The sequence below is a fragment of the Artemia sp. Qi Xiang Cuo genome, chromosome 3 (genome assembly GCF_049724085.1).
Source record: "Artemia sp. Qi Xiang Cuo chromosome 3, ASM4972408v1, whole genome shotgun sequence".
Taxonomy (NCBI): Eukaryota; Metazoa; Arthropoda; class Branchiopoda; order Anostraca; family Artemiidae; genus Artemia; species Artemia sp. Qi Xiang Cuo.
Genome location: NC_142796.1, coordinates 25,657,584 through 25,678,985, shown reverse-complemented (window position 1 = coordinate 25,678,985; position 21,402 = coordinate 25,657,584). Strand labels below are relative to the sequence as shown.

Genomic DNA, 21,402 nt, shown 5'->3' with positions numbered 1-21,402 from the left:
GTTTGGTACTATCTTTAATAATTAGAAATATTTAATAATTGTGAGAAAGAAGAAACTGTCTCTAGATCAACAGGGAAGATGACAGCAGCTGGACAGAAGATGGTGTCACAAGATCGAAGGAAGAAATCTAGAGAGAAAGAAAAATATAGAAGTTGAGTAGTTGACAAAAAAAGAGCACTACGACTAACACAAGAACGCTGTCAAAGCGGGTGCGAAAAACAGACACAAGTACTATGAGGAAGCGGCAACTCTCAATCAACGTCGAGTTTTAAATCCTTGCTATTGAGCTGCCTGCACTCACTTTTTACTTGCAGCTTATTTGTAGCCTTACTTGCTTGCTTAATTGATATAGTAATTTAAAGATCAGCTTGGGTGAAAGTGATAGTACTAAAATAAAATACAGTTTCTGGCCAAAATACGAACGAAAAATGTTGTCAAATTTACCGAATTAGTTTCTATTGCGAGGCAGTACTGGTGAAACTTTGCACGTGGCTTATGGACTCAGACCAAAAGAAAATCGGAGAGCATCCTGATTTTCAGGTATCGATTAAAAAGATCTTGGTATGTTTTCTTTTATTCTGGACTTATATTCATCCAATGTATAACTCTGTTCAATTCTGAGCCCCCCCCCCCCCGTTTTAACGCTCTTGAACAACTCAAACTAGATGCAAAGAAATATAAATGTCTACACAAGGTTTATTTAACATTTTATAATTCATTTGATGCTCCACACGTAACGTTAATTTTGTTATTTACTGCCCTTGCCCCAAGGGCTGTAGGGTTATTTTGTTTCTGGAGGCATAGCTATTTGACCTATTATCCATTTGGAACTAAATGGCTCTCTCAGAATTTGTCAGTCGTCTCTATGGAGGAAGGGAAGTTAAAAGGGGGTGGGGGGGGGGTGCCTTCCAATCAATTTTTCCTAAAGATCACTAAAGGTTTCAATTTGTAATTGAAATAGACCCCCCCCCCCCGAAGTTTTTACGAAAATTGGTTCGATACGACCACCCCTGGGGAAAACAGAACCAAACAATAATACATAAAGCCAACTTCGCCCTTTACTTAGACAGTGCTGTTGCGCTATCTGTGATATTTGTTTTCGTTTCGCTTCATAGTTGAAAAATGCTCTTCCCCAGATCAAAATCATATTTCAATAATTTAAACTTCCTCACTTGCCTTTGAGTTCTGTTTTCCCAAATATTTTCATCAAATAAAAAGTAAAACTAATTTACAGAAGTTTCTAACCCCCTTAATCAAAGGGATTACCGTGCTCTAGTACATATACTAAGTTGCATGTCCCTCTTTCTCCCTACTCTCTAGTTCTTCGTTATTCTCAAATGCATCTGAATAAAATAAAAGGTGCACCAACTGGCAAAAGACACCAACCCCTTATCATATAGATTAACAAATCATAAGAGGCAATTGTTACGAACAATTCTCTCCCTTGTCTTACAATTTGAATTAGTTTTTTCCTAATATGTACCACAGTACTGCAGTTGTCACTTCGAAAATGTCACACTTAAACGACTTTTTGAAAAAAAAAATGGATGTCATATATTTGATCAGCTCTTCAAGACTATTAATCAGCCATGAAAAAATCTAACTGTCTTGATTCAAAAATTAACTTCCTTCCACGAGCTAACTTTCTGACATCACTACTTAGAAAGGAGCAATGGGAAGCTCCAAATTCTGCGGCGATGGGGCCAGATAACCGCCGTACATCTTTAGCAATTTTCAATTTTATTCCAACTTTGATTTGAAACTGGTGCCTATCTACTTGCCTGCTAGAACTGACCTTTAAAGTCGAAAGCAGAAACATGGCTCGACTGAACGAAAGTATGGCTGCATAGCTTGAGATAGTCCTCCTCAACATAGATTGAAAGCTCCACTTCAACATACACTCCCTAGGCTCTGGCTCATTTACCAAGAAAACCATCCTCTCTGACCCCAGGCAAAAATTATACCCAGATGTCGAAAAATGTAATATCATGTTTATCGATCCGGTTTGAGGTCTCCACTGTCCATAATTACTGCGGATGTTAAACCTTTCTTTCTAGCAATGAGCTAAATCGACGGACTAAGAGAAAAAAAGGGACAAAACCAAAGTGTTGCTCCTGCAACACCACAATGTTTCCAAAATGTTTTTTTTTCTTTCTCAATTCAATTTTGTGTGGTATAATCTGTTAGCAGCGGAGGATTTAATTTAAATTAAGGCCCTTGCCCCTACGTTGCATTGGTTAATGGCAATAATCACGGTTGCATCAGTAGGTGCAAGCTCATAAAGAATGAACCACGGCCCATAGTGACCAAAAAAAAAAACACGTTATAATAAAAAATGGCTAGCGAAGAGAATTGCCTTTATAGCTGATTCAGAAAACGTTAACTAATATCTTGGCTATTTGTAATTTTAAAATTTCTTGCTTTTAACAATAGAAGCTACCTTTGTTTGACAATGCTTCGAAAGAAGGGCTCATTTAGGCGTATTTGCAGTTGAAAATAAATTAGAATTGTCCTAAGTAAGAGGAAGGTTTTCACCTCTAGTAAGCCTTGACACTTCACTCAATCTTTTTATCACGATGCTTTGATATTAAAAAACCTCTATATCTGCAATAAGGGGGGGTGCTTTTATTCTCTTAGCGCCCACGTTGTGAGTTGAGTCGTAATATATTTCTCTAGATGGGGAGAGGTTAGGGGGTTAAATACCACGTCTCCTCTGTTTTATCTGAAGCACCTCTAATGGAAAATCGGAAAACTGACTTTTAAAATGCGCTTTTCTGCCCCCTTCCCCCCCAAAAAAAAATGCACACACCCAAGAAGATTGAAAAATGTCCATTCTAATTGATTTTGCGCGACTATGTTATGTTGTATAACCGTTAGTTTTAGTGGAAAAGTAGTCTCTATCACAATGCCGTTCATTTTTTAAAGACTCGATAAACGGCATAAGTATTTAGGGATGAATACGCCACTGGGCCCCAGTATGTCCTTTGGAACTGGAGGTTGTTAGAAAAGTCTTTCGATAGTTCTAAGCCGATCAATCGATCGGCTTAGAATTTTCGAAGGCGTATTTAACCTATTTTCTAAATTTTCAATCTCATCATTTTTACTCCATAACATTTTGGCCATGCTTGAACCAAAACTGTCGGACAAAATGGAGTTGCGGGTCAATGCGTTGGCACATTATCTCTTTTGTTACTTAAAAGGTCCACAAGGACGTTCCCTTTGGAACCTCTTCTGACAATCTACGTTCTCTTGTTTGGTGTAATTACCCATGGGGAAAAAAGAAAAAAAAAGAAGATAACCATGACCCTTTTTCTATAAAAAATTTTACGCAATTTTGTTTCTTTGTAGATGGAAAGTTGAAACCTCTGATAAGGACTTTCAAACGCGTTGAATTTCGCACATAAATTTCGTGAAGATTGCCCCAATTTTCGAAAGCGTATTTAACCTCTTCTAAATTTTCAAAATTACTCTCATGCTAATAACTTTTGATGGGTAGGTTTGAAATTTACTAGTGTTACACTATTAGAATTCTTGAGAATGCGCACCCTCTAAAATGTTTATGGGTGGGAGAGGGGAAGTAAATTTTTTATCTTGATTTTTTGTCCTTTTTTTGTCTGAACCAAAATTTTATATATTTGTTGTCCTTACGCGCACATCTTATATGCAAAAAACGTCAACTTTTTAGGAAAAAAAACCTTGATGTTTGAAGTAATAGCTACAACACGTTAAATGAAAAAAAAAATTAAAAGATTCTACCAACATATTTTTATCAATTTCTTTTTGACTAATTCTTGAGGGTTTTTTTTACTATTCTACATAACTTGAAAGCCTGGGTCGAAAAATACTTAACTAATTTTCACAACAAAAGTTACATACCAGCTGAATAAGTGAGAAAATTTGGATTTGGGTATCTGAACTGTTATTAAAATTAAAATGAAGAAGAAGGATTAAAATAATTTACGGGCCGTTTTTCTGATTTAAAATTCGAAATTTGAAGTGTAAAAATAAATATTTAAATTTATTTGTTTCATAATGTGTTTTTACAATAACTGTTTTTCTTTTTTGCAACAACAGTGTGCATAATATATGTCTAGTTCTATATAGTATTAAAACACTACAAACGGCAATTAGAAGCAATCATACCCAAAAACTCAACAAAAGTAAACCATTGGGGATTTTGGAAAGGATGCAACGCGAAAAGGAACGAAAGAACCTTGTGAATTACACTTTATTTGTAAGGACTTTTTCATGGATGTAATTTTTTTCTTCTGTATTTTTCATTTTTTAACTACAGGTATGCTATTTTTCTACTCAATGAAGCACATTTATGCGTCGAAATGGGCTTCACACTCGTCAAAAATATTCAAACTTTTCCATTTAAACACACATGTTAAAGGAAAACAGCTTTAAAAACGTACAGTTTTGCTTTTTGCTGTACCCGTCACCCGGGCCATTCCTACGGTTAGTGACACCCAGAACAAAATTCGACTCGGTGCCCAACTAACCCCTAAATAATAGTAACTATCTATGAAATTACTAACACATTTATATTTAAACCAAAGGGGGAAAACAAGTCTCATCTCTTGGAGGAGGGAATAATAAGAGACTCTCCCCCTTATAAAAAAGACCCTCCTTTGATCTTGCCAAGATTGGAGGTTTTTTGTTTTGTTAAAGATGTAATGAAGAACATAGTTTTTTCTCAATACTTCAAATATCAAAGCTAATACAAGTCGGAAGAAGTGCAACGTGTCTACAAAAGCAAATTTTGGGAGATAGAATGGTTGCGTTGGGAGGAGCTAGGACCTTGCAATCACTTAAAATAAAAATGTCAATCGGAAAATTAATTAAAATTGGATTTCCAGTCTCATGTACTGGAATAGCAGTCTGGTGGGTCATTAAAAAGTACAAAAAATTAGTGACGAGCTCTAACGAATTTGCTTTCCGTGTAGTATAATTTGCATCGTGTAGGATTCGAACTTGTGGCCCCCAAATGGGAAGCACAGCCTCTTTCACTGCACCGCTACAAGGGTACTAGTTATTATCGTTTCAAAAGTTTATGTTGATTGGAAAAATTATAATTTGCTATCTTTAATCATATTATGTTGTCCAGTTGGTTCAAAGCTTCACTTATGTGCCCTGATAGTAAACATTAGTATAGTGTTGTCAAAATAAATTATACGAAACTCCTTTCTTTGATTTGAATTATATCAACTTGGTGGAAGTGATGAAAGACTTGAGAGCCATGGCTAATTGGCGTAAAGCCAAGATAGATAATCTTGGCCAAAAGTAGATAACAATGAAGTTGTCAACTCCTCGAAAATTTAATGGCGTATCGCAGGAGTGAATTTTTTTATTATTTTTTTTTCGTATTAATTCATATTTCGTTATTAATAAAAGAACATTTGCACCAAATTTATACAAATAAAAAAAAAAAAAAACATACCCGAGATCCCTCAAAAATGGCGTTTGGTTAAAGCAGAAAGTGAGCAATTGGAATTTTTTCTGTCAAAATTCCAAGAAAGGAGAATAGTCACGACCAAATTTTTTTTTTCATTGGAAGAACTGTCTTCTTTTTCTTTCTTCCGCCTCCCCAGGGATGACTGTATTGAAGAAATTATTGAAAAACTGTCACAGAATGTAGACAGGGCCAAGGGAAGATCCATTAACAAAAATAAAAAAAATAAATAAATCTGGCTTTAAGGGTTTGTGACGTCCTATTTTTATTTTTCTAATAACAAAACAGAACTCTTTTGTGAATGATATTGACAGACATTTATTTCCTGACTTTAAAAAACAAACAATTACACCAAAGAAGAACATGTAAGAATTCTAACTTGTGTTTTACCCCATGATATTGCCTGATATTGTAGATTGTAGAATACGTTAAAACCGACTACGGAGTTTCAGTTGCATGGAGGTTTAGTTACAAAGGGGCTCAGTTAGATGGGACTGAGTTGCACGGGAGTTCAGCTGCTCAAGGGTTCGGTTCAACGATGTTCAGTTGCAGGAGGGTTTAGTTTCATAATGGTTAGGTTGCACGGGGCCTCAGTTGTACGGGGATTCAGTTGCACGAGGATTCAGTTACAGGTATTCAGTTGCCTGGGGTTCAGTTATACAAGGGTTCAGTTGCAATGGAACCTTGTTAATGTGCTTTCTTTTGTGTTTTTTCTTCTCAGAGGGGGGGGGGTCGTATATAATCTATGGTCTGGGAAGATCGGGAGAAGGCTCATTTAAAATGAAATTAAAAGTTCTTGTGTCTTTTTTCAGTGTCCTAAGAAACTGGAGGACAGAAAGAAATCCTCCCACACGCCTTTTTCTTCAAAGTCGGCTGAGCAAAATTTTCAGATAGCCATTTTTTCCAGCGGTTGAAAGGTCCTATAACTATGTCTCTGGGGGTCATATTATTCCCAACATCCACCGGGGAAAGGGCCGCAAGTTAAAAAACATTGTTATGTATAGTTTATGTTATTGGGAAGTATACTGTCATTACTGGGGGATCGGAATTTTCTGCTGGGGAGGGACTTTCTTCTTGGCAGAATTTATCGTTATAGGGAAGTTGCTGGGGATGAGCTTCCAAGAGAAAATTTTACACGGGTAGAGTTTGCCAGAATTCCAACACGAAATTTTTTTGTTTGTCTTACTTTCTCTCTGGTGACTTAATTTTACATGTAGAGATTTTCTTGGAGAATTGTCAGAGGGAAATTTTCAGTGGGGTTGGATTTCCCTGGGGAATGTTTCTGTGGCGGGGGATTTTCTGCAGGAGAGATTCTCCATGCGGAACTATCACTAGAAAAAAATTTCCTTTAGGAAATTTTACTCGGGAAACATTTTTCTTTGGAGAAGGAAAGGGGGGCCCGGGAAATATTTTAAACATACGGGGGATTTTCAGTATGAATATGTAAACAAGGATAAAATAAATAAAAAGTAAGTATTTCTTTTGAATGACGGTAATCTATGGGGAATTTTTCAGGCGAAATTGTCTGCAAGAAATTTTATAGGGGGAGTTTGCACCAAAGATGGAATTGCCTGGGGTTAATTTCCCGGCGTAGGAGGAGCACTTCAAGTTGTGGAACGGTCGATGGAGGGATTTGACATGAGTAGGGAATATCCATGGAGTGGGAGGCGGGTATCCCTGCATTATTTGAAAAACGATAAGAAATTAAACAAAAACAAGTTTTTTCAGCTTAAAGTAATGAGTAGCATTAAAACTTAATTCGAACACAAGTTATTCTGTATGTGAGGGGGGCTGCTTCCTTCTCTATACTCCGCTTTTTACGCTAAAGTTAGACCTTTTGTTCCAATTTTTACAGAATTAAATAAAAAAAAACAAGTTTTTTTAAACTAAAAGTAAGGAGCAACATTACAACTCAAAACGAACAGAAATTATTCCGTATATGAAGGGTCGCCCTCTCCTCAGTACCTTTCTATTTACGCTAAAGCTGTTAGCACCTTTAAAAAAGCTTCCTATTCTAATTAAAACCACCCCTGTGTTTCTCTAGCCGTCCTTAAAAAATTGGGAAAACAGTTAAACTTTAGCGTAAAGAGCAGAATATTGAGGAGGGTGCAACCCTTCATATATGGAATAATTTCTGTTCGTTTTGAGTTTTAATGCTGCTAATTTCTTTTAGTAAAAAAACTAGTTTTTTCGTTTAATTTCTGTTCGTTTTTTAAATAATGCAGGTAAATCTGCCTCCCCCTAAATGAAATATACCCCCCCCCCCTCCTCACGGGAAACTCCTCCGTGAAAATTTTATACAACGTAAAGTATACTACCATGTTAAGTTCCCTCTGGCAGTTCCATCCTTGCTGAAAATCCCCCTCCCCGTAAAATTTTTTGCGGACGATTCAGCCTGAAAAATTATCCTTGCCATACTTTCATTTGAAAAAGACTTTAATCTTTAATCGGTTTCTCGATCACTCCAGAAATGTCCCCTTCCATGGATTTTTTTTCCAGAAATCAAAATACGCGGAAAATAGCCCCTGGATATTTCCTCCGGAACATCTCCACATGCAAAATTGAGTTGGCAAAGAGAATGTAAGACAATTAAAAAGAATTTCGTATAGGAATTCAGTCAAATTGCAGCAATGTAAAATTTCCCCTGGAAAATTCACCCCCCCCCAGGCCCTGGAAAAATTTCTGTACACTTCCCAATGTAAAATGCTATAGATAAACTACGGGAGCACTCCATAAACTTAAAATCCTTGCCCTATCAACTCCGGGAGGTTATTTTCCCCCTAAAGACATAGTTACTTGATCTTTTAACTATACTGAACAAAATGGGTATCACAAAATTTTGATCAGATACTTTGGGAAATGAATGGGAGTGGAAAGGGGGCCAGTTGCCCTCCAATCTTTTTTGGGTCACTTAAAAAGGGCACTAGAACTTTTAATTTCCGTCCGAATGGGCCCTCTCTCAATCTTCTAGGACCATTATTTTAATACAGTCATCCCTGGAAAAAAAAAAAAATAAATAAACACGCATCCGTGATCTGTCTTCTGGCAAAAATAGCAAAATTTCACATTTTAGTATACAGGAGCTTGAAACTTCTACAGTAGCGTTCCTAGGTACTCTGAATATGTTGGTTTGATTTTCATCAAGATTCCGTGAATTTCAAGGGGTGTCCCCCCCCTATTTAAAAAATCAGGTAAGTTTTCTCTGGCCTGTAACTTTTGATGGGTAATACTAAACTTGATATATCTTATCTATTAGGAATCAGCATAATAAGCTGATTTTTTTATGTATCTATTGATATCAAGATTCCGTTTTTTAGAGTTTTGGTTGCTATTGAACCGAGTCGCTCCTTACTTACAGTTCGTTACCATGGACTGTTTGATAACTCCTGAAACGAAGGACTGTTTTAGTAGAATAAGGAGCTTTTTAAAAATTGCTTTAAAACTTTAGCCTGAAGAGAGGGGTATTGAGGAGGATGCGACCTCCCCCAATAAACGGAATAATTCCTGTTCGTTTTAATTTTAATGTTGCTCTTTACTTTCAGTTTTTTTTTAATTTAGTATAAACAAGAAAGGTCATGTAATGGGTCTTTGTCTAAACTTCAATGCAAAAAGTTAGGACTAAAATTTACCAAAGAGATTTCAAATAATTATTATTTTGTGTTACAAAAACTTGTTTTGCTTTCACAGTTCAATTTTGCGTGGTATAATTTGTAAACGATGAATAATTTGTATAAATTACGGTACTTGCCCCTACGTTGCATGGGTTACGGCAACAATCACGCTTGCAGCAGTAGGTGCCAAGGCCGTATCCAGGAGGGGGGAGGGGGATTACCCGGTTTGAACCCCCCCCCCCCGAAATTTTTGACCGAGTCGAAAATTAGTTGAAAGTTAGTAAAACCTTAGTAAAAATTAGTAAAATTAATCGAAAATTAGTAAACAACCCCCCCCCGAACAAGAATCTTGGATCCGCGCTTGGTAGGTGCAATCTCATAAAGAACGAACCAAAGCCCAAAGTAACCGAAAAAACAAAAACCAAAAACACACATAATGAAAACTGGCTAGCGAAGAGAATTGCCTTTATAGCTGATTCAGAAAACGGTAACTTTTATCTTGACTGTTCCTAATTGTAAAATCCCTCGTTAACGATAGAAGTTACCTTTCTTTGAAAATCCTTGGAAAAAAAGGGCCCATTTAGGTGTATTTGCAATTGAAAATAAATCAGAATTGTCCCAAGTAAGAGGAAGGCTCTCACCTCTATTAAGCCTTCACTTTTCAGTTCATCTTTTATTCACGATGCTTTGATATTTAAAAACTACTATATCTACAATAAAAGGAGTTCTTTTAATCTCTTAGCACCCCCGTTGTGTGTTGAGTCGCAATATATTTCTCTAGATGAGGAGAGGTTAGGGGTTAAATACCACGTCTCCTCTATTTTATGTGAAGCACCTCTAATATAAAATTGGAAAAAACGGACTTAAAATTTGTTCCCCCCCCCAGAAAACTTTCCACAAATCCAAATGATTGAAAAATATCTATTAATAGATGTTACGCCACTATGTAATGTTGTATAACCGTTAGTTTTACTGAAAAAATAGCATTTTTTAGAGATTCGATATATTTAGGGATGATGCACCACCACCAGGCCCCAGTATGGTACTTTGGAACTTGGAACTGGAGGTTGTTTGAATAGCCTTTCGATAGTTCTCAGCCCATTGATTATCACATCATTTTTCCTCGATAACATATTTTGCCATGCTTGAACCAAAACTGTCGGACAAAATGGAGTTTGCGGGATAATTTGTGGACGCATTATCTCTTTTTTTACTTAAAACGGACTCAGGGGATATTCTTTTCCGTTCGAATGAACCCTCTTCCCATAATCTGCGTTCAATAGTTTGGTGTAGTCACCCATGGGGGGGGGGGGAAGAAGGACTATCAAACGTGTCGAGTTTTCCGATACAATTTTCATGAAGATCGCCTTAATTTTCAAAGGCGTATTTAACCTCTTCTGAATTTTTTAAATTACTCTTATGCAAAAAGCTTTTGATGAGCAGGTCTGAAAATTACAAGTCTGCACAATTAGAATTCCTGAGAAAGTGCACCCTCTACAATGTTTTTTGGGGGGAGGGGGAATGGGTATTTTTATCGTCTTGATTTTTGTTTATTCAAAACATACACTTTTGTATTTGTTTCCCCTTTTATTGCAGTCTGGATGGCTTGGACAAGACTGAACCTCCCGGAATACCAGAAGGCTATGGAATATCTGTAGCATATGCTTGTTTGCTCTCCGTTATAAAATCGATCACTATATTAATAGAAGAAGAAACTGAAGGAGATGGGGACATTACTTCTGTGGATAAAGAGGAAAGAAAGCTAAAAGTACAGCTGATAAATTCCAGTTGGTGCGGGCTCCTTAACGCAATTAGTATGCTTTTAGAAGCAAGGTAAGTCTTCGATTCGGTCTTAACAACTGTAAAAATGTATCTAAACGTCTTGCTGTTTTTACTCTTTTTCTTTGGTGGAAATGCCACGTAGTCAATCGATCCTTTTCCTAAATTCAGAAATGATTTTTTTTTTTATTCTAATGTAGCTCTTAGTACAGATGTGGAAGCTGAAGACGTGATTGGCAACAAGACAACAACTTTGAGGAGAGTAGAGCAATGGAAAAAGTACTTTAGGTTATACGACTGTTATTAACGATAGATTGTTTTTTCCTCCTTTTTAGATAAAGGCACACCTTTTAGTCATCGAAAGTATATCAAAAGAAATGTTGGTATGAAAAGCTCCAGTTTTAAGCGTTTTTGCTAATTAGAAAAGGAGATAGAACGCTTCCTAATAAAGCCGGTTCAGTAAATCAGGAAGTAACCAATTAACCGCTCTATAAGAAAGGTGATACGCGGCAGTGTGATAATTATAGAAGCATTAGCTTGTTTTCTGTAGGAAGCAGATTACTTAGTATGACGATACTTTCTAGACTTAGAGAGGTTGTAGATAAAGTTTTAAGAGAAGAGCGTTGCTGTTTTACGGAGGGCAGAGGATGTGTCGACAAAATATTTACTGTTAGATCAATAATTGAGTAGTGCCCGAGTCATCAAACCTCTTTAGTCCTCTGTTTTATAGATTATGACCAAGCGTTTGATTGAGCTCGTAAAGCTTTAGCGAAGGTCCTATCCTTACATGTTATACCAGATAAATGCATTAAAGTGATTAGTGCTATGTGCGAGAATATCAAATTAATGCTACAAATTTTTCTGATGTGGCAGTTGACTTCAATAATTTGCTCTTTTTGAACTGTAGACTTTAAAACTAATTGCAAAAAAAAAAATTTAATTAGGTGTCAGCAAGCCAAAGTTCATTCTTATCGATGCTATAGCTCGGAAGATTACAAACAATTGTCTGCTACCCCTCTAAAAGGGCAGTATTTAAAAAAAAAAGTAAATTTACTTGCTTGTTGACCTTAAATGGGCTATACCTCGTGGCTCTGACAATTTTTGTCTTCTCTTTATTTATTCAACAAGTGCAATTGACTCCAAGTGTAAAGTAATTGTATTTCCTGTACAATTTACAATAAATCAATGTGTAAAATAGCTCAGACAAAAAATATTTTATAGTCTCGGGGTTAGAGATTCGGAATCATTTTGTGAACATGTTGAAGCCGACCCCCAGCTTCCTCCTATTAGGCATATACGACATTGTAGGCATGACCTGTGATAGATCTTTGATGCTTATGAAAATCTTAGAACTCAATAAGGCAAGTAAGGCCCTTTTTTTGTTTATCCCTAGTGTGTATTAATGCTGTTTGACGGTTTTGCAGACTTTTGTTTGATCTAGAAAGCTAATTGATCACTGGATAAGACGAGTGCAAAATACTTGATAACTTCAATTCAAAATCAACGGACTCGGTCGAGGCCTTCGGCCTCGACCTCGTTTTGAAATGAATTGGGAACTTGAATTCTAATAAGGGCCCTCTCAAGCAAGTACAAAAATAAGATTTGCTATTGCAAGAACGGAGCTAAAAAGAAGGGTCTCTTGATTTAATTTTTTTCATGCTTTCTTTTGGAAAGTACTTTAAATGTAGTGATTTATTTGATAGATCAATATAATAAAATAATGTATTAGTCTTTTCATTGAAAATGCATTAATAGACGCTTCAACCCCAGAAGACTTAGGTTGCAGCCAAACATGGATGCAAAACTTCTCTTTTACGGACGAGGGGGGGGGGTAAATGGAAAAGTATAAAACAGTGTAAGTGCAAGAAAAATGTTAGGGAATTGTGAAGTGGGGAGATTCCTCGGGAACCTATTCCTAAAGGCTCTTCTGCTTACGTTTGTTGCAGTGGCGGAGCCTGGGGGTGGGGGCGGGGGAGTTGGGTGCCCCCCCTCGCGTCGTCCACCGTAGTGTAATTTACTTAATTAAATCAATTTTACTTTATTTAAACTTGCTCCTAACGCACGTTTCTTGTCTTCCCCGCTTTTGCCCCCCCTAAAATTTTTTTTCGGACCAACCTATTTTGTGCCCCCTCCCTAAAAAAATCCTGGATCCGCCCCCGGTTTGGTGTTAATTAAATAATGATGAAACAAGAAAATCAAGAATATTAGTTTGATAGAATAATTTCATTTGTTTATGTCATAAACCATACGCTTTAAGAATGACAGACATAAAACCAAACTTGAATGAAATTTTCCACGTCGGCATAATGACGGTAAACAAAAATTCAGAAAATGTACATTCCTAAGTTCAATCACATCGCAGCTTTTACAAAGGGCAAAAAAGAGGAAATATACAAAAACCAAGTAAATTTACCTTAAGACAAATACGGCCGTTTCAGAGGGGTTGCGGTCATTTATTTGTAATCTTTCTAGCTATAGCAACGGTAAGAACGAATTTTGGCTTGGTGTCTATATATGATGGGAAATCAGAAGTTTCAAAGGCGGTATGTTTGGATAAATGCTAATCTGGAACATATTAGGAACTATAGTGAATCACTGTTTTGCGTTTTTTTTTGTTTTTTTTTTAAATTAGTTTCTTGTATGATTTATTCGATTGAATCATAAATCTACGCTCTATATCGTGGAAAATTACTAGATCTAGGAAAAAATAACTAGTTTTAGAACAAAAATCACTAGCTAGATAAAAATAACTAGAAATAGTGATATATCACTAGGGGTGACAACCCCTAGTGATATATGGGTGGCAACCCCGATGCCTGACACTTTTGGCATCGCCTATTATTACTTTCCCAAGTAATGCTGATCAAAAAAATTTGATAAAGATGCAATCTATGCGAAGTAATAGCATGCATTCTCTTATTAATCAATTGACCTGTTTCATAATAAGGTGGCTAATCAAATAGTTCTACTGCATCCAAATCGCTGCATACAAATTTGATTGCCCAGTCTCACAGTGTTGCAGCAATAACTTCGTTTGAGAAAAGATGAATTGTTTTTTTTTTCAATGAAAAGCTGAATTACACGCTAGAATCGTTTCAAGGTTTGAGAAAATTTGCTCGACTCTTGTTCTATCGTTTAAAAACCACGATTAACACAATTCTGATTCATCCTCGCATCACTAGTAATTACTAGAATTAAGCGTATATTGTTCGTATATTTCAGTATTGCAGAGGGTTATTCGAGAATGTTAATGCTGACCTTAGGAGCTGATTAAGGAAAATTAGGATAAACTGACCGTTTGAAAAAAGAGGCTTTGATTGATACTCAATTTATTTTATTTGATTTTTTTTAAGGCAGTTTAAGTATTAAACCGGAAAGGATGTTATTCAGGAGTGGAGCAACTTTTCCTTTTTAGAGAGGGTGCTAGGCTCATCTCTACCTCCTGAATTAAAATAAAGTTGCCATCAAGCCATGGCTAATTGGGGATGAAGCCAAGACAGATAGTCTGAGTGAGAGGCAAATCTGGCATAAACCCTTTTTAGGACTGTATAAAAATGATGTCATTTTACTTATTGATAGATAAGTCTATCATCCATCGTAGGGCAGAACTAAGATAGATAGTCTCAAAACTAAAATATGGAAGATCGAATTGATTTTGGGTTGACTCATGACGGACAATGTCCACTGGACCTTTACAAAAGAGCTTTGTAAAGGGTAGGGGGTGACTTTTGAATCTTGGCTACTAATTTTTTGTTTCACTGTTCCTAATACTTCGCTTGCTGAAGGATCAATAGTTTTGACTTGGGAGTTAAAAATAATCAAATCATCGTCTTAATGACTATTTCAACTGGCAGATTAAAGACAGTTTTAAACCAAAGGAGCCCTTAAAGGCTCCTTTAAATGTTTGGTAAGACCTAAAGCTCTATGCATTTCAAATCTTGTTCGTTGTACAGCATTTTTATTTTGTTTTATTCGCAGTTTTATTCATTTTTATAGTACTGACGAAGTTGGCACTGACAGTTTACTAAGAGCTTTAGAGGGCTTAGCAGGACTTAGTGGGAAAATCAAACTCGACACTCCACGTGATGCAATCATCACAGCCATTTGTAGAGCTTCCTTGCCGCCACATTATGGACTTGCTGTACTTGGTGTTTCACCCACATCTAAAGGACATGTAAAAACGGGCAGTAATGATCAGGCTTATTATCAGTCACTTCAGCAACAAGCAAATGATAATGATTATCGACCTCATGTTGTTGCTGTTGGAACGCCATTGGTGACACCTGGAATGCCTCAAGGTACTTCTCAAATTGTATTTGCACGAGTGTATGCTAAGATATATACATGCTATGGGTTCTAATATTTTCCCCAGTAACCACTCTCACAAATAGTTATCTGGCAACAAAATAAATTAATAATTTTGCAACAATTATAATCAAACTATTGACTAAAGCACAATTCAACTGAAGCGTTTACTCTAAAATATCCCTGAGGGGTGAAGATGGTTAAAGATTAAAATTATTTTTGATTGTGGTATATACTCCCTGTGAAACAAGTAATCTGGTGACAAGTCTCTAGTTACAAATTGTTCCAAAAGGACAAGATGCTTGTATCATTTGATTCCTTATTCTCAGAAGTATTTGTTCATCGGGCTGGAATTACGATATTACTTAGACTTGAAATCCTTTGTCTGAGAAGACAGGGGTTCGAATCCTGGCGCTGCTAGTTATTTGGTTTGGAACGGTTGTTTGCGGTTTGACTCTGTAAGATCAGTTAGAGTCGACCCAGTTCTAAATTGGTACCTGCTGAAATCTGGGGGAAAAAACACGCAAGGCGTCGGATTATTTGCCCCCAACCACATATTGTGCTCCTGGCCAAAGGCTGAGAGTCAGGAGATATCTGTGCTACGCTCACCATTTATCAACATGCGAAAAAGTTAGTTTTTTTTAAGTTTAGACTTTTTCTTCCAGAAAGATCTAAACTTACTTAAAAAAGGTTTTTTAACGATTTTAAACCAATTTAGATCGTACTTTAATCTACGGAACCCTGTACACTTAATTTCAAAAATTTAATCGGGAGATGGATAGAACTATATTTTAGCTATGAAATGACTGCAAAGTTTTTGTTTTTCTTTGATACATTAAAACCATAGGAAAGTGGAAAAATAGCGCATTAAACTTACGTGGGGAACATGAACCCTAAGATGACAAATCTAAGCTAATAAAATAATAGTTGTACACTGCTCTAGCTATATAATAATAATAATTTATTTATTATCCATTATGAACAAAAAAAAGTGGAGTACATCAAAAACAAAAAAGCAAACTTGCACACTTAACAATTATTTAAATAAAACGACGTAAATTATGGTGCGCAGTAAGACCTGCAGATTCTGACAGTTTTCCTGCAAGCCCTAGGCAAGCGCTATAAGGGAGGTCAGAGAAATTTCTCCAGGTGAGATGGCAGCCTTATGTATTTTTAACATAACATTTTCAGTTTTTACAGAGAGTGGAATTCTTTTGACCGATCTTGGGGTGAACTCATGCTTTAGTCTAATTAGTCAACTAGGGTCTGATTTCCAGGTTCAAACTTGGGCAAGAAGTGATTTCTAACAGAATTGGTTATAATCGATCCCATGTTCCACGAATTTCAACTTAGTTCAAAAGACGTTTGGGTTGAAATTCAAAATGTACTCAATGTTTTGAAGCGATTTTGTTCACACCAATGTATTTGTCTAATTATTTTTTTATGTCTAGTGCTATTTGAAACATTTTTCTTAAGGTTTAGTTTCCCTGCTTAGATTTTCAGTATGCTATATTTCTTCCATCATGCCGTCTTAATACTTCAATGTAAGATAACGGTTTTGTCACTCGATAGCTGAGATTCAATTTATCTTTCTACAAGATTATGTTTTTGACATTTGCCTTGCAGTTTCCTTTCGGTTGTAGAAACACTGATTAGGCTTGTATTCTTAGAAACACTTATTAGGGTACAACCATTCTGTTGTAGAAACACTGATTAGGCTTCAGAAACATGCTTTCCTCCTTTTAAACAACTTTAGATCTAGAAAAAAGTTGTAATAGTAATTCTGGCTGGATCAAAGGATAGATCTGAAATTCATGAGCTCAATCAATGTTATTATGAATTCAATCATTGTCTCTGAATTCAATCAGTGAATTCATTAGATGAAAAAAGAATCTTCGAGAAAAATTAGTGATGAACTTGTGACTTCTCTTTGCTAATCGGAATTTGATGTACATTTATTACACCTTAAAAACTGACAATTTATACGAAAATCGTAGGAAAAAGCGTAAAGATTATGGGATATAACTGAAAAAATCCTTGATTTCACTTCCCTCCTCGATTCAGTTTCCTCCCACTCTCCCCCCCCACCCTCGCCAGAACAAATTGCGAGATTTTCTCCATGGTCTAAAATATGTTTATAAAACTCACCCACTCATCAACATTTTCCCAAATTTAAAACTAGAAAAAACTTCGAATATCCGAACTTTCTCCTCAAAAGATGTTTAGTTCTATTAGAAGAAAGCAAAGCTTGGTGATGAAACCCTTCTTCGTCTAAGTAATTCCTTTCTATCATAAGAGAAATCTTCTAACTTACTGTATTATAAATCTATTTACCCCTACGGTAATGACCAGCCTCTGTGGATTGCAGAACCTTAAACTGCGCCACTGCATTTAAGAATCCTGTAATCGCCTTTTCCGCAAGGTTCTCTAGCAAAATTCTCAGATTCTGAGAAAAAAAAAAAAAAAAAAACAAGTGATTTTGAGCCAAACAGCATTGGAGGAAAAATAGGTCCCTGACGAAAAATTATATGATGAATTAATGACTCGTTGTCATAATTTGTCCTGGGACTTAGCTTTGCTCATTGGCTTTTCAAAAGCTATCGAACATAAATCTTTTTCAACTAAATTATAATAATCCAATTTTTTTAACTAAATCATGGGATATCCATTGATTTTTTTTTGTAATATAACTTTGATGACATCAGTTGATTTTTTTGTAAAATGTTATATCTAATGGTGTTTTCTGGTTCAGAGCTATAAGTGTGGGCAAGCTATAAGAGTGGAAACTGGCGCTAATGTAAAAAAAATATCACAAGTGCCATCTAATGTTTGACGTTTCTGTAAATTTGTTTCACTTTTTTATTGTGTTTTTCTTTCAGAGTGAGATCAGACATTTATTACTGCACTAATTTTGCCTACTACATTAATCACACTGATTTTGCCTTATTACTACTCTAAAAAATGCCAAGAAACGTCAAATGCTAGATAGAGTTGGGGATGTTTTCTTAGAGACTAGCACCAGTCTCCTTTCTGATAAATTAGGCACACTCTTTTGCTCATAAAAAATAAATAAGAGAAACGAAAAAAAAAATCATTTAACTTAGAAGCGACTAAGTATTTTCCCGAGTGGACAGTCCTCAAATTCCTATAGAAAGGAGAAAAAAGGAAGAGTAGTCAAAGCAGAAAGAGGAAAAATACTTTCTCCTTTCATAAAGGAGAAAGTATTCAAGAACGGATGAAGACTTTATAACAGAGTTCGTATTGAACTCTGATCACATTAAGGTTTAGGCTTACGGTTTTTATTAGTCTAACTACAATACCAAATAAAAAACAACACTTATCTGGCAGCGAGGAAACTCAGCACATGCCCGGGCATATTAAATAAACAAAGAACCAGATAGAACAGAAAGAAGACGCGATGTGACTTACTAAGTCAGATCAAAAACTCAATATCCTACTAAAGGAAAACGCACAGATTGTCAGAATATTATACAAACTAAATGCTAAGCCACTATAGGAAACAATTCTATAAATGTAACCAGAGGTTGTGTTGAATCGTTAATTCTCAGTTAGCAATTCTGGAAAATATATAGTGATATATATCAAAGTATACCCTAGACGGTCAATTATTTTGATCAAAAGCTTTTGTCAATCGATTGACGTGTGCTTCAATCAAACTTCAATCAACCCTTCAATCTCGACCAAAGCTAGTTTTAAGTTTAATTTTAACTCACGGCTAGATTTATAGTTTCAGTTCACAATCGGGTAGTGAAGTATACCGTGTGTGAAATGCAGCATAATACTGATTTGGCTTTTCTTGCATGTACTTTGGCTCCGCTAAAGTGGAAAAAGAGAAAACATGAAACGTCGTTGGTCCAAGGAGCGGTAAAAGATGGTAAATAACTGCACTAATGATCATTTACTCGACCGTCTGCATGACACGGAAGGAGAGGACTGCAGAAAATTTCTCAGAAATAGCTAAGATAGTTCTGATTTTTTAATCAAGTTAATAAAGCCCAATAGAGAAAAGAAAGATGAGAGACGCACTCCTTCTCTCGTTCGATTGCACAACTCCGCTTCAAAAAGCATATCGTTAACAATTTTTTCAGCAAATCGTTTTTGGTCTAGGCGTAGCTTCTTCATTTTCATAGCCCAATCTTGAGCTAGAATATTGTTTTCTGTCTGAGGTTGCTTGAAGTATTCCTTAGCTAACTTCACAAGTTGGCAGTGGAATGTGGCTGTTCCTTTTTTTTCTCTTCTCTTTTTCCTCTTTTTTTCCATTTTTTTTTTCATTCTAGCTGAAAATACCACCGAAAAAATTTCTTGCGGATGAACTCGGGTGAAAATTCTTTCTTAGCACACTTTAATTTGCGAAAATAATTTAAGTTTTGATGGCTTTTAAAATCATGCCGGTGATCCCCTCCTCCGTAAAAATTTGTCCATCAAAAACGCGACAAAAGAGTATTTTCTAGCAAAGGTTTTTTGGTAGGCGAGAGGTGTACAAGAGAAAATTTAAAAAACACATCAAAACTGTGAAATCGATATCTACTCCCTTATGTTTTTGGGAATAATTCTGGTCTACGCTGTTATTATGAAAGTAAATAGTAACATTAAACCCCAAAATGAGCAGAATATATTCTGTATAGGAAGGGGACTGCCCCTTCTCCATCCCTTCTTCCACGTCATTATCGCAGAAATTTCGGAGTAAGCTCATTATATCAGAAATTGAGAGTTCTAGTCCTTTTTTTTAAGTGCAAAGGGATTAGAGACCAACCAGCCACATAGGGGTGTTATTTTCTGCGGGGGGGGGGGGGGTAAACGCTACACATTAAAAAATACAGTTTATAATGCTTGTGCAATAATGTACAATTCTTACCTTTGTTTCTTCTGTTTCACCAATTTTAATCTGATTCCTAAGCAATGCAAAGTCGTTACAGTATAACAAGAAAGGCTGTAGGATGTCATCTACTGAAGCTACAGACTTCTTGTTTTTTGTTCGATTGCCTTGTATTCGTGATTGAAGTTCGTATCTTAAAACATTGATTTTCTTTTTTAGTTCGAGAACTGTGTAATCTGGTTTCAATATCTTTACCGCCTGCAATACACTGCCCAATGCTGCACTTGTCTTATTACGGTTAAAATAGTCTTTACTTTTAATTTTCCATAACTCAGGGTGATCCCGGTATAACTCAATTAATTAACAAATAAACTCGCGCTCCACATTTTTTCTTTCTTTCGGTATATCTTCGATTATTGTTGGCGTGTGACTGACGCAATATTTGAACAAAACTAGTCTTGACGGTCGATCACCCTCGTCAACCGATTGAGTCATTCAAACTTTCTATTAATCACCATCAGCGCTTCACTCAAGTGTCAAACAGGTTCATTGGCCGTCAATCATGCTTGAATCAATCGATTGACGGAAGCTTTTGATCAAAATAATTGACCGTCTAGGGTTTCCTTAATGGTTCCTGATAATGCACAGTTTTCATACTATCTTCATGTGTATGTTGTCTTTTCAAATTCACGTTTTGAGAAGGAGAATTGGAGGAAAATCAACCTTAACTCTTCAATAGGCTGAATAGATGAAATATTAACTCAAATTGAGCTAAATAGGTGAAAACAATTTATATATTCATACAAGGCCGTACCCAGAGGAGGATCAGGGGGGTTTGAACGCCCCCCTCCCCGAAATATTTGTTCGACTCGTAAAACGTAACATTTTTTTTTGTGTAAAACCCCCTGAAAAAAATCTTTGAGTAAAATTGCCTCCGAAAAAAAATCCTTGGTACGGTTTTGTATTTATGTTTTTTTTTTGGCTCAAAATAAAGTTGCAAATCAGATTGTACGCCCATATTTAGTTACTAAATTTCTAAATTTACCGTTCGTTTAAAATTTGTTACCCTGTTGCAGCACTGTGAATTAATGCTTATCTTGGCAATGCGACCTAAGGATCGATTCCCGTTGCAGCAAGGCTGGGTGACAGGCTTGCTATGCGTCCTTGTAAAAAAGAGCCAACAACCGAAACGTCATTTCGACCCCCTATGCGCCAGCAATGGTTATAGAAGATCTTCGTCCTTTTTTTGTGTTTGTTCTGTACTTTTCAATTACATTAATGTCTACTGAGAACAGACTTTTTTCGTATAACTAGAATATTTTGAATTTTTCTGTTGTTTTCCCGAGGCTTTAATAATAATTAAAAAAAAAGAGAATATATAGATTATAAAATTTTTTGGCTGTGGTTGAAGTTTT

At 36.1% G+C, this 21,402-nt stretch overlaps 1 protein-coding gene across 1 annotated transcript in view; it reads left to right on the top strand.

Annotated features, from left to right (window-relative positions):
* LOC148953920 (protein MON2 homolog) overlaps window positions 1-21,402 on the top strand; it is a 118,283-nt gene that overhangs the window by 57,674 nt on the left and 39,207 nt on the right. Inside the window, exons 9-10 of the mRNA XM_089086022.1 lie at window positions 10,663-10,899; window positions 14,842-15,143. Coding sequence (XP_088942148.1) covers window positions 10,663-10,899; window positions 14,842-15,143 — 539 coding nt within the window. The remainder of the gene's footprint in view (window positions 1-10,662; window positions 10,900-14,841; window positions 15,144-21,402) is intronic.